Source organism: Typopeltis vanoorti, chromosome 3 (genome assembly GCF_054136105.1).
Source record: "Typopeltis vanoorti isolate ZY-2024b chromosome 3, IOZ_Tvanoo_1.0, whole genome shotgun sequence".
NCBI classification, from domain to species: domain Eukaryota; kingdom Metazoa; phylum Arthropoda; class Arachnida; order Uropygi; family Thelyphonidae; genus Typopeltis; species Typopeltis vanoorti.
This window is the reverse complement of record NC_143551.1, coordinates 175937919-175952950: the sequence shown is the minus strand read 5'-3', so window position 1 is coordinate 175952950 and position 15032 is coordinate 175937919. Positions and strand designations below refer to the sequence as shown.

At 36.0% G+C, this 15032-nt stretch overlaps 1 protein-coding gene across 5 annotated transcripts in view; it reads left to right on the top strand.

The window, feature by feature from the left end:
* Orc1 (origin recognition complex subunit 1) overlaps positions 1-15032 on the top strand; it is a 207565-nt gene that overhangs the window by 149649 nt on the left and 42884 nt on the right. For all 5 annotated transcript variants that reach the window (XM_090416224.1, XM_090416223.1, XM_090416220.1 and 2 more), the window contains one exon: positions 3525-3782. In XM_090416224.1, the coding sequence (XP_090272350.1) occupies positions 3525-3782 (258 nt within the window). The remainder of the gene's footprint in view (positions 1-3524; positions 3783-15032) is intronic.

The following is a 15032-nucleotide window of genomic DNA, read 5'->3' as shown; positions in this document are numbered from 1 at the left end:
CCTCTTTCTCTCTCTCTCTCTCTCTATATATATATATATATATATAAAACAACAGATGGGGGGAGTAGTAATTTGATCTTAAAATGACTGTCGCCCAGATTTTGGTAAATTGATAATACAGCTATAATTATGAGGTTTGGGGAATGTTTTAAAGTTGCTGCTTATTCTACTAGGCACGGTCTGCTAGACCCAACTTGCCATAATGATAGTGCCAGGTGTATTTTTTATGTTTTCCCAATCGGATGTCAACAGCTCTTCCTATCTGTCCATAGTAAGCCAGGTCACAAGTACAGGGCACTTCATACACTAATATCTCAAGGAATCCTGCATTTAATATCAATCCTTTGTGAATCTAAGATTGTAATTTGTGCTTCATTAAACTGTCAGTTATTAATAAAATTGTTATTATACAGGTATCTCCATAGAGTCAAATGACCCCCTCGTGGGAGAGACTCATGAGTGACCAGTAAAAAATCTGCTCTGCACATCCTTACTTACTACTTTTACACAATTTCCAGCAGCGATCCCCTAGTTCTCTCTCTCTCTCTCTCTCTCTCTCTGTGTCATATATTGAAAAAAATTGTTTTAGGCCAATTTTATAGAACTGATTAGTAACTTACATGTTTTTATCATGTCCCCTCTTTTCAATCTATCAACTAAACTTTGCAACCCCCACACACCTTCAGTCTTCTTACAGGGAGCATTCCATAGACCTGTCATCAGGTTGGGTACTCTTTTCCCAATCCTCTCCACCACCTTCTGATCAAGAAAGCCAGGTGACTAAATCTGTGTATGTGTCAATATACAGGTGAATATCATATCTTTACAATGAGGGATAATCTCATGTCTTTGAGCTATTTTGTCAACTTTTGCAGTGCTCTCCAAACTTAAACTCTGTCCATCATCACTCCATATACCTAGCTTCATCAATTTCCTGAATTGCAGTTTCATTAATGCAATATACAGCATGTAATATTTTTATCCTGAGGTGCACAGCCCCAGATTTTTGCAACATTAAGCTATCAACCATTATTCTACTGCCCACATTGCCAGTTTATTTAACAACTGAATATCCCCTTTAATCAGTCCCTATATCATTTAATATACAAATTAAATAGTAACTGACGATGGTAAATGTCCCCCCAACCATTCCAGACACTAACATACAATGCCCCCTATATCCTTTTGCCAGAATGAGATCAGAAAAATACTGTCCAAATTAGACACAAAAAAGTCTCCTGGCCCTGGCATTCCCCTGGCCTGTATTCAGCCCATTCCCAAGAAGGGTGACAAGTCACTGCCGTCCAACTACAGCCCTATCTTGCTTACCTCAGTCCTGTCAAAAGTAATGGGAAAAAATCCTCAATTCTCAACTCCTACACTACTTGAAGACACCCACCTAATAAATGACCACCAGTATGGATTCCGTCACTGCCGATCAACAGGAGATCTGCTCACATGTCACCCATCTCTGGACAAATGCCATGGAGAAGTTGGTTTTGTTCCGTTCTCTCACCAACCCTCTTCCTGCTATATATCAATGACCTACTGCAATTGACCTCCAACCCAATACAGTTTTGCAGACGACAGCACACTACACTCCTTGCTTGCATTTGATAAACCTTACCCTACAAAGCTGACCTCGACCAACAGAACATCAACTACCACCACCACCCTCAATTCTAATCTCCATGCCATCCTACAATGGGGTTTGAACAACCTCATCAATTTCAATGCTAATAAAAGCCAGTTCTGTACTATTTCCTATAAAACAGAACCATTTTTTCCCAGTATACTTTTTGACGATACCCAAATTTCCAGACAGTTTGAGGTCTCTCTCTCTTTCTCTTCTTGGAATTACCCTATGGGGTGGGGCCCCTGAAAGCTCTCTCAAAATGCTTGACTCAATACAGAGGAGAGCAATTAGACTTATTAATGACCCATCTCTTACCCCCCCCCCCCCCCACACACACACACTTTCACACAGATGTATGGTTTCTGCAGTATGTATATTCTACAAATATTTTCATGGGAAATGCTCATCTGAAATAACATCAATAATTCCTCCACTCAGTACTAAGCTCGTTGGAACACGTGCAGCTACTGCTCAACATTCCTTCCCAGTACACCTAGAAACAAACAGAACAAGTTTCTTTTCCTCCTCCTCCTTCATCCATGCGACTACTACCTATGGAACAGTCTCCCACTTGCTGTATTCCCCAAGGAATACAATTTATAGTAATTTAAATCAAATGTAAACGAGTCCCTCCTTTCCCAACCCACTACTCATACACAGCACTAATGTACTATAGGTTGATCAACCAACCTCTTGTGTATGGGCACAACATTAAAAAAAAAAAAAAGTGCAGAGCCTTGAGGCACTTCACTAGTCATCTTCATTCTCCTAGATTTCACTCCACCATATGCTATTCTCTGGTATCTGTCTGTCAGCCACCGCCTTATCGATACAACCAGCTTCATATCCATTCCCATTTGCTCCAACATATGTAATAATTTTTTATTTGACAGAGTGCCACATAAAATGCGAGTAAATTACTAAGGCATATCTACCTTTTACCATGTTGCCCACATAGAATATCATATACCTTTCCACCCATTCCTGGATTTTGCCTTTAACCAACTTTTCCAATATTTTAATCACCACTCCTGAGATACTAATTGGTCTGTAATTTGCTACTTCTGTCTTGGAGAGCTGCCTTTATATAATGGAACTATCTTACCCCCCCTTGGTACCTTGATAGACTTCGATTAAACAACTTTGTTAAGAAGCACTACTAGTTCTTTTGCCACAATCTCAAGGCATACAGGCTGACATACCATCCAGTCCCACTGCTGTATTCACATTGATATTTTTTAATATGCTGAGCACCCCCCCCCCCCCCCCCCCCCCAGTTAGTCTACCTTAATTGTCAGATCAGTCTGTCACATCAGCCATTGCAAAATCTCCACTTGGATGATACACTCTTGCAAAGTGACCATTTAGTAACTTAACTGTTTCTTCTGCTTCTGCCATGTTTCTAACATCAGCATTGATTAAAGTTATCCTTTCATAATCATTCTTACTAGTTACATAGTGAAAAATAATTCTGGATTTACTTTGGCCTCCTTAGCTAATTTTCTCTCATAATCCAGTTTGCCTTTAATCTTCAACAACTGCCAGCCTGACTGGATGAGTAGTTAGCTTGTCAGCTCTCCAGTCAAAAGGTTGCGGGTTCAAATCCCACCGTGGGCATGGATGTTTGTGATTGTCTGTGGAAATACTAGTGGTGGTGGTCGGCAGTAGATGGCGTGGGTATAGTTGCGGTCAGTTGGTGGATTGTGAATGGTGGAAGCAGAGTTGTAGAGTAGATGCCCTCCCTCGATGAATCTTTGGACTCCCTGGAAGTGACAAATAATAATAATAATAAAAAACTTTAATCTTTTATTTATTTTTTTTAAAGTAAATTTCATTAGATTGTTAAAAATATTGGATTTTTATAATTTTTCACTATTCTTAATTAAAGGCCATATCTGGACAGAAAGCTTCTTCAGTACCTGCTGCAGAATTACTTGAAAAAATGTTTACTAAACCTGGTCCACGACAAAAATCAACTGTGATTCTAGTAGATGAGTTAGATCTTTTGTGGACGCGTAAACAAAGTGTGATGTACAACATTTTTGATTGGCCATCAAGACCACATTCCAGATTAATTGTTATTGCTATTGCCAATACCATGGATCTCCCAGAAAGAATTATGATGAACAGAGTTTCAAGTAGACTTGTATGTATACTTTTTGCATGAATATAAAAAATTGATTTCTTTAAATTTTTATTGTTTGTTTGTATAAGTTGTATGACAGTAATTTTAAAGTGCTATATGTAATCCATACTTAATTTTTTGATGACCAAATACTTAAACAGAATATTCATTAAAGCGAGTTTTCTTTTTTTTTAAATATATGTATATAACTGAGCTGGATAGTTACACATTGATTATCAATCATGTTGATGTTTAGTGGAGAAGCCTCACTATCTAAATTTATTTTACTACTTCAACTCCAATTACTACAGGCATCTTTGTGGGCATAAAGCACATGCACTCAGGCACACTAGCAGAAAGGCAAATGCAAACTGAGTAAGAGGATCCTAATCCTAACTGGTGCCCTCTATGAGTGTGGTGATGGAATCATGCTGAAGGTCTCATGATGGTATTCCAGATCTTTGGTAAAGTGAAACAACTGAATTGTTTAGATTTGGCAAATATTGTAATACTGTGCCTGATTCTAGAAATAGTCTCTCAGAATTTATGTCTGCTTCTGTATAAAAGAGAAGTTTTTTTCCATTTGATCCAGTAATCTATATCCATACCATGGTCTGCTACTCCAGAATTGATAGGACAGGTAATAGACATAGTTTTCGTGTTCCTCTTGATGGATATTTGCTGTTCTTCCTGTTTGTCCAAAGTCAGATAGTTTGCAAAGGCAAGGAATGCTGTTGATTCCAGGATGGTCTAGATGATTTTGGTGAGCAGAAAGAATAGCTAATTTTTGGCATGGCTTGAAAGAGGTCTGTACGTCATACCTTTTTAACACTCATGAAATTTTTTTCTGAGGTGTCCTCGGATGTAGGGAATAGCAATGGAATTTTTTGTGTTCTGGATTTTAGTGTCATGGAGGGAATAAGCAGAAAGTTTTGTTGAATTTGGGAAGGTGAAAGCCATTGGCTGAAGTGTCATGGATGTGATTGATTTCTGTGTAGAGACTAGTGGGTCTGAGCAAATGGTTCTAGCTCAGCTTGCTAGGGATTACTTTAGCAGATTGAGCTAGAACCATTTGCCTCAATCACATTTTGTTAAGCTTAAACTTCTGACCATAAAGCAATATCAAAAACGTAATTTCATTCATTAGTAAACCCTGATTGGTTATGAATTGCCTTGTGGAGTTCCACCCAGTGATCCAAATACTGCGAAACTTTGCAGGAATGCATTGTGTGTCTTGTGGAAGTAGTATCTGAGAGAAAAAAAGGTAGTTCCAAAATTCACCACCACCAGACAGTAACTTTGGTGAATGCAAAGGAATTTGTTGGATTGCATGCAGGTTTTGTGTAGTTTGTACTCACCAGTTGTGGATATTCACAGCTCTGTTCAGGTGAAAGTGAGCCTTATCTCTCCACAAAACCATTCACGGTCATGCAGCATCCAACTCCACTCGAGCAAGGAATGTTAAAGCAGATGTGTCAGTACACTATGAAAGTCCTTCAGATGCAACTCCTGTGTCAGGATCATCTTGAATGGGTAGAAATGCAGAATCTTCCATAGACTTTTCCGGACAGTTGTGTAAGGCACATGGATGTGCCTTACACAACTATCCAACTGTGCATGTGCTGTGTCTTGACACAGCACATGCACTGCAAGAACCAATGCTGTTATTCATGGCCTGCTCCACAATGGCAGTAGCAACTTCATTTACTTGTTGTGTACTGATTTGTTTGCAACCTCTGCCAGGTCTAATTCCTAACGATTACATTTCTTCAAAATAACTAATCATTTGATAAAGAAACAGCATACTCTTATTTATATCCTAAATAGATAACAAATAAAGCATTAAACAATCTTTTCCTCTCATCTTCTGCCCATGCTGTCTTGAATCTAGTTTTAATGTCACCTACATTCAGTACTTAACCAGCAACTATATGCAAGTATTGTCTTAGCTTTAATTTTATAGTGTTGTGTATGAGAAACTTTATGACATATGAATTCTGGAATTGTTGATAACTTTATCAAAGAAATCAAACTAACCTAAATATGTCATTTGTGTCTACTGTGGTATAGTTATTTAATTAATACAGTATTTTTAATGGTCCTATTCTGATAGTGGTTTCATATATATACATCAAGTGATGAAGAGCATTCATTCTTTGGGTTTAATAAAATCTATACTATTATTCATCATGAAACAATCATGAAAATTTAAGGGAACATGCATTGTAGAATAGTGAAATAAATATGTGATCTCATGTAAAATCATCATCCTTTCAGGGATTTAGGCCCAGTGGCCTGTTCCAGTCTCCTTCCATCTTATACTTAGTCATCCTTGACTTCTGTATCCTCCAACTGGATGGGATCATAATATTTTTTGAGTAGTCTTGAACTGTCCATTCTTTCGGTATCTATATACTTTGTCCAATTCTGAGTCTATTTTTAGTTCTTTACATATTTCTGTGCTGCTTCTTCTTTTGTCCCAGAGAGTATAGCCTGCTATCCTCCACAGAAATTTCATTTCTGCAGTTTTTATGGTCCATACAGTAGAGAAGGTCTTGCCAAAACTTTTATAAATTCTTATTCTTGTATGCTTTGAACTTGGTTAGGTTTGAAAATATTATTGATTATTTCTGTTTTCTTTAGAAAATTTGAAATTGTTATATTAATGTCAGCTTCTTTTGTATATGATAAAGCACATCCCTGGTATTTTGAAGCAGTTAATTTATTCTAAAATTTTATTTTCAGTCATGATTTTACTTTTGACAGGAAACAGTTCTCTAAAAGCCACGATTTTTGTTTTGTTTGTCTGTTGATATTTGCATTCTAAATTTTTGTGCACTTGTTTAAGGCATATATTGATTTTTGGAGTTCTTCACTTCTTGCTATGATTATTTGGTCATCTGCAAACAGAAGGGTATTGTTGGATCTTGAATGAAAAGATTTCCTTAAAGACTATTTTGTTCAAGATTCAACAAGTGTAGCTAAACAATAACGAAAATGCATGTACATAAGTAAAGATACTAATTATTTAAAGAATCATATTCTAGTACAATTATTGTAATATTACTTAAAGGTAAACGATGTCATTTGTTTGTAAGAAATTATAATTGAAGAAGTATTCTTTATGAGATATATGTTAGGGCTTAGTAACAGAAGTTCAAAGTCCACTAACGAAAACTTCAGGTGAATTGGTGTAGCCTACGGTAAATTGTTTACGTGTGGAACGGCATACGCTCGATGTTTTTCCAGGAAGATGCAAATAGAATATACGAGACGTACGCAAAAGAGGGTGCCGAGGGTAGAAGGTATAAAAGGGATTTGCCCCCTTGTGAGAGGCTTTTTCTTCTTGAGGTCTTTAGTCTGCTTTGGATTTTCTTGTGAAATCGGAGAGAGTTCGAGTTTGGAATCTTATCGATAGCATGTAGCTATTCACTGCCATTGGTTCGCGACGTCGTACGGAAGGAATTGACAAGGAGAGAATCGGTAGCCTTCTGAGTAAGCTTGAAGGAACTGGGCTCTATATACGTCCACATGGGTCGATCCGAGCCATGCTGTTTCTAGTCGACGATGGGAAGGAAAGGCAGAACAATGGGGTCGATCCGAGCCATGCTGTTTCTAGTCGATGATGGGAAGGAAAGGCAGAACAATGAAGTCCAAGTCTAGCCTGTGAGTCAATCGTCTAGGAAAAAAATTAAACATTCTGTGGGATGAAGTAAGAAAAATTAACTGACTGAATGAGTTTCCAGAAATATGGTAATATAAAACCTTTTATGATTCTTTTGTTAAGAAAGAAAGGAATATTGTAATATAGAAGAAAAGAGATGTTATGTTTTAGAACTCTATACTTGTAGGACTGTAGTGAATATTAGATAGCAGTGTTTAAAATCTAAAGGCTATTTCTCAAGTACTTGTACGAATGAACTGCAGTTTGAACTGTTGTGAGTAATGATCCATAAAGTTACCTATGTGATTGTTTTGCCAGTGTATGTAGACTAGTAAGGATATTTAGAAGATGCTAACAATATTTTGTGCTGTGAAATTAACCTATGTTTGGAGATGTGTGAATTACAGTTGCTATTTAACTTTATAAACTTAGCATACCTCTATTCCAACTGAGTATATTCTTGTAAATGTGTAATCTTAGGAATTTAATAAATGTATCTTGAATATCTTAACTTGTTTTGTATATTTTATATTTTATATATTCTTAGTATATTTTCTGAAGGTTACTCCTTGGTTAAGAGGAATTTCTAACCTAGGGATCTGGCTGGCTTGATCAAATAAATATTGCCAGAACCTGATTTGGTGGTGACTTCAGACCGTTTTATTGCTGAGGATCTGACTCTATTCAGAAGTCTACCCTTTGTTAATTATTTAATATACTTAATCATTCTAAGAAACAGCCAATTGTGTGGATAGATTTTACTGTAGATGAGAGAGTACAATGTTCTGATATTTGCGCGTGTATAGACCATAGAAATATATAGTTAAAGTGATAACACTACACAGTGATAATTTAAGATAAGTGATATAAGTGGGAGAACACAATAAAGTATAAAACAAAGAATTGTCACAACATAACAATATTAAGTATAGTTCCACGATCCAGTTTAAATGCCAGTTTTATGTTTTCCTTCCATTTTCTTTACTGAATTATCTATATAGATATTAAATAACAGTGGTGACAATGGGCATCCTTGATGGACTAATCTGTTTATTGATTTTGATTCTGTAACTTTTTTCATTGATTCTTACAGCTGTTTGGTTGTTCTGATACATATTAGTTTTGCAGCAAGCAGCTGATTTAGAATGTTTAGATTCTTGAGTATGGCCCACAGTTTGTTCCATAAGACTCTGCCAAAGGTAATCTACGAATGTTATGTGCAATTCTGTGTTGTGTTCGTAATGTTTTTCCATTAAGATTTTTAATGTAAAAGCTGGGTCAATGCATAATCATTCTTTTTGAAAGCCATTTTGTTTACAATATGATTTAAGTTTTGAAGTTATCCGTGCATATAATGTAACCAGTATTTAGAAGACTTATTCCGCTGTAGTTTTCACAGTTGCACTTATCACCTTTTTTATATATATTGGGATGATAATTGCCCTGTTCCAACTTTCTGGGATTTTTCCTTGCTGCCAAATATTGTTAAATAATTTACTAAAATACTAAAATAAAGAGCCAAAAGGTTTCATTCTGGCAATGCAAAATTAGACCACATTTACTATCCACTTGATTTATATAATTTTGCATCATTGAAATGAAGCCTTTTGGCTCTTTATTAGTAAATGTTCATGCACTAAACGAGAGTTCGCTTATGAGAGTTTTTGCTCTCTTAAGGTTTCTGCTTGATATCTGAGGAGAACCAACCAGTTCGAAACAAAACAGCTGGTCAGTGAAAATAGACCTTATCAAAATGGACCAATAGAAGGCAAATATATGGACACTTAGGCAAGCGATCATATCTCCTATAAGGTCTGCACTAGGGCAACTCATAAATGCCGGCGAGTGTATTTTTGTTATTTTCATTTTTTTTTCTTTCCTTATCCTGCTCATATCCATTAATCTGTCTAAGTCATTTTCCAGAGTGACAGTTCAGTTACTTCTTTCTCAAGACATTGGAGTAAGAAAAGATTCAGCTGGGTTGGTTACCAGCCATCCGCAGCCTAGTTTGGTGGTGGGGCTGCCACCTTAGGGCCTCAAGCTTTCCACTGGGGGTTAGTACCAATCTTTCACTTAGTTGCTCAAGTTCCAGAGTTTGCCATGTGGAGGTGAGAGTTGGATTGGAGAGGAGAGACTAGGTAATCCTACTTGAGAGGATCATATATTGCACATCCATCCCCTTAGAACTCTATCTCATGTAAAATATATAGAGTAATTTGCTACTGTATATATCATCCTTGTTACAAGGATATGTCAGGGAGAGAATGAAACAAAACAAGTAAAACAAAATTGACGTGTTTAGTAATTCACATCTTGGTCACAATAAGTGAACAGAGGAACTGACTATTAGAATTCAAAAGAAATAATGGTTAGTTATAGTAATTTGATACAATGGTTATATAAATTGTTGGTGGGGGGGGGGGGTGAACAGTTAACCATAGTTCCCAAAAATTTGAGAGAGGCATGCATTCAGAGTAGTTGAGAGAGTCATAACATGTGATTTACAGAAAGAGACAATCAAATTTAAATCTAATTGAGGGTGGCATCTTGGTTTGATTCCACAGAATTCCATGGCCAATGTCATAGCTATCATATGATGTGATGTTGATCCTGATGTTCCTGGATGAATAGCCCATATATCCAAAATAACACAGTTGACAGGAATGGGGTATTACCCTAACCAACATGCAGTATCATCTTCAGTGGTGCAAAGAGCACGTACAGTAGGACATGGAAACTTGGAAAGCTTATGCTTCTCCTCTTCCTAGTATTTCATCCACATCAATAAACTTCTATCTCAATCCTCATTTGCACCCCACACAAATGCGCTGATATGCTTATAGGTCCCTCAACCTCTTTTGTATAGGATCAATATTAAAAAAAATAAAAAATCTCTATTCTTCTCTCTCTGACAATGTCCTTGTAGCAAGGATGAAATATATAGGAGCAAATAACTATATATTTTACATGCACAAACAAAATTCATGTTCTGATAAAGTAAATATTAAGAGTTGATGAACTATAATTTAAATATCCCTTGCTTAGCATTGCTTAATGAACACATGTTGTTTAACATTCTAATGGGCATTATTTTATCATTATATCTTGTAAAGTGCTTTTCAAGATACCTGTAGTTCAGGCCAGGTATAAGAATATAGTATAAGAATAGTTTTTGTAGAAAGGCTTATACGCTGGTTGAACATGATTATTAAATACTAAAGGAATTGACAGGCTTATACGCTGGTTAAACATGATTATTAAATACTAAAGGAATTGACAGCGTATACTAGAAATATAAATTAATAGATTTAAAATAAATTTTGATGGAGAAGTTAGTGTGATCTGAGTAGATGATGATAGCTCTATTTGCTAAGATTTTGATAGCATCATGATGATGATAAGAGTGGTATAGTGTTCATAAATGATGGATGTACCTTCTAGTGTGAGTTGATTTTCTGTAGACCAAAAAAATTCCTCCAGAGAATCCTCTGTGGGACCATACAAAGTGAGTTTCATTGTTCATTTCCCCATTTTGAAGTTTGCCCACATATCTCTACTTGAAATTGGCTTCCAGTCAAGACGTTTATCATCGTATTGGGTGTTGAATGCTATTGCTGTTGTTGTTTCATTGGTGCCAATTATGTCCACATGGTGCTTTTCCAGTTCTTCTGGTGTTGGGTTTGTTTTTCTAGATGTTGAGTTTGTTCCAGTAGCTGACTTTTCACTGTTCAACCTGATTCCCTGACAAAAGCAGCAAGGACCTTGTTTAACCGGGTAATGCTCCAGCTGGCATGAAATCTCATCATGTTATACCATCACATGTATTTCTGGTTTAAGCCAACAGAGAATACAGTTTGGTTTGCTAAGTCCCAGATCGTTTAGTACCCAGTGAATATCTACTAACAGGGTGCACCACATGAAAGTAAGATTGGACATTAGGTGAAGGCCCAGTCTGTTCTCTGCATTCCTTAAAGGTGATGCAGAGGTCTCCTCCCAATTATTTGACTTTTCCCCTTATACAATCTCATATAACTATAAGTATCGTTTATCTCACCTCTTTTAGGTATATTTGTCCCAGTAACACCAATTCTATCAATATATTTCTTTAATTCTTCTACTCTCAATTCTGTTGAATTTGAGGTTGTTCTGGTAGCTAAGCTTTCACTGTTTATTCAGGTTTAAACTGGAAACAGTGTCTCCAGTTTACGTTTGCAACGTAAACTGGAGACACTGTTTACGTTGCAATGCCCAGACCATCATGTTTAGCCATGGTTACGACAACAAAGAATTTTATTTGGTCAGCTAAGTCTGTGAATGTGAACCCCTCCTTGTTTGTTTAGTATCCAAAAAGATATCCCTACAGCTCTTCCACATTCCTTACTGTGAAGAATATGGAGAACTGTGTATAGTTTTCTTCCAGTTACCTAGTTTTGGCTCTTAGATGAAATCTCTTCTTGCATTAAAGAAGAGAGAAAGAGATTATTCAAACTATACTTGTAACACATATCTATTTGATTCAAAGATAATAATAAAAAAAAGAGTAATTTGAAATACCATTCTTTTATGATAATAGATTCAAATATCTAACAAAGCCAAAACATGAGAATGTGTCAAGTAAAATATTAGAAACAAGATAAATAAATAAATTCCGTGTGATGATACAGTGTTCCCCCTTTATACAGGAGTTCACAGTACCATCTAGTTCCCACCACCACCAGATTTTATCTGGGCTCTGGGGATGACGAATCAGACCCTATGGCTGGGTCAGTATTTCTGACTGTAATCCGTGTGTGTCCTTGTACCAGTTTGCCTGCTTGCAGGATGAAAAACACCAGATAAACTGGTGGAAAAAACCCTGCTGTCCACACCCAAGACCGGCTAACTTGGCTATGGCTGAGGAAGATCCTTGAGCTCTTCACGTCGTTGATGGGAATCGAACCTAGGACACTCCTTCCCCAGGCATATGGTTGCGAAGCACAAAGCCACTAGGCTAACCATGCAGACTGAAACAATATGTAATTAACATAAAGCATTGTTTTTAAGGGCAAGATTGTTATCTGCTGAACCGGTGGCTATACAATCGTGGCTTTGACAACTATAACAACAATAGTGTGATGTATAAGTTTAGCCTGGCCTGTCTCAGAGTTCGATACACCAGCATCGCTAAATCTAATCATTTTAATTTGTGTCTAATGTAATAGGTTTACACATCTTCTTTTCACTGGAAGCAACAGCACTCTTACTTTAAATTTTATCTACCATTACTAATAACAATTGAATAAAATAATAGTTATAAACAGTTTATAATTCACAGGAAAACACCAAAACACAGAGAGAGATGCAGCAAGCAATGTTTGTTGTAAACAAACAGTTAATGAAAACTCTATGAGCAGCTAGTCATAAAGCATAGTGTTTTAAGTTGGGGTACCTATTGTATTTTTGATCCACATGGATATCCTAAACAAACATTCTGGTGTTAAAGCCCATATATCAAAAATAGTAATAATAATAATAAAGCCATAATGCAGAGTGGATCCTTTTTTAAAAAAAACATATACAATGAAAAGTGATCACTTCATTTTATAACATCATGAATAATTTCAAAGACCATATTTGATTAAATTTTAGAACAAAAAATAAACAGTTGAATTTTCTGAATTTCTTACTTTTTAAATGCAATAGTATTAAATTGGGAGGTAGAGGGTTTTTTCTCCTGGAAACTTGGGTTTTTCGTCCCTCAGAATAGCCAAAATGGCCCCATGAACACACACACAGATCTACAGTCAAAAATACATACTTAGAAGTCCCTCATTAGAGGGCACAACTTCAACCAGTCTTAAGGACCAGATGAGGAAAATTGGGGGGAACCCCACATGACAATAACAACATTAAATTGGGAATGTTTCACAAATCTATGAATATGGAATTTTGCTTTTACTACTAATTACACCAGGCTTTGAACATCAGAGAAATAAATGCAGTTGTATATTCTTAAAACTTATTGCTAAAAATAAAAATAAATAGAAAGAAAAAAAAAAGAAATAAACAATTTAAATAATCAGTTTCAAACAGGAGACTCCTCCAAAAATTAACTCAGTCAACTATCACTATAGCAAACACCATTATAACAAACTTACTGTAACAGACCTTCAAAAAGTACTGAAGCTTCCACAGACACAAAAATTCTAAAGAAAATTCACTGTGACAAACTCTCTACTAGAACAAACTTTCTATAGTTCCTAAGAGTTTACTCTAGTGAGTCAAATGTATTAAAATGATTAAGAAAGTAAAAAAAAAATTCTGAAATATCAAAAAAATTCAATATCACATTGAAAACCCTTGCTTTGTGTTACAATGATTACATGTATTTTCTATTTAGTAACATGTTTAAAAATTTGCTTACAGTGCTTTTAGTTAAAAGCAAAAAAAAAAAAAAAAAACAATTAATTGTCAGATATTAAAAATGGATTCCAATGCAATTCTCTGATTTTTTTAGGAACAAAACAAAGTATGTATGTTATCTCTTCACCCACAATGACAATATCTTCTTCCAACGATCCTGTCATTATGTCAGAATTCATTGTATGAATCAGAATGCTATGTTAACAATTAGCACATCCGAATGCTAAGTGTAGGTCTGTTTTGTTATATTTTTAACTGATTTTACTCTTTGTTTGTTTGTAGTGAAAAAAACGAAAATAAGTGAAATATATGGGCTTTAAAAATTTGTATGTTACTTCCAACCTCATCTACATAATTTGCCTTTTTCTTATTATTACATGACACCTCCAGGGCATCCAAGGACTCATCAAGGGAGTGCACCTACTCTACAACTCTGTCTCCACCACTCACAATCCATCAACAAACCACAACTACCATCATCATCTACACCAATGCCGTCTACCACAACACTAGTATTTTCACAGACACTCTGCATAAATTTCTCTGTAGCAAGCAATTGCATCATTCATTCTTGCTACATTGCCAAATCTCTGCATGTTCTCAAACGACCGAATTGCCTTATTAACAAATGCCTCTGCCACTTTTTTTTCACTGTGAACACATTGAAATGAGAGGATGGGGGGGTCGGCTTATTTGTGTTCTTCTTTTCCTTTTTTCCTCTCTTCTTCTGCACCTTTCTCTGCTCCTAACACTATAAGGTCTTCATTTGCAAATTCTTCTTCCTTAGCTTCCACCAACTCTAACTCTAGATAACAGCACTATTTTGTCACCAGCCTTTTGTAAGGCTTTATCGAATATATACGTATGAATATATATTTTCAGCAGCTTCTTCCAAACACCATTCATAGTTTTGCTCTAACTTCTCTATGCTGCATCTACATTCTTTGTACAATACAAGATATTATATTGCTTCCAAAATTTTCATAGAATTTTCTCACCCTCAGTAGCAGCAATAGCCTGGGAAAAAGCATTTTTTAAACATTGCATTGAAGGCAGCAACTCTGATCATTTGCAGAAGTGAGGTGAACATGTTAATGGGATGACTGTCATAAATGCAAGTAGTTGTGAGTCACATACAATACGGTCAAATCCCTCAAGAAGGACTTGACTGTATTCTTACATAATAAAAGAAAATCATGTATCCA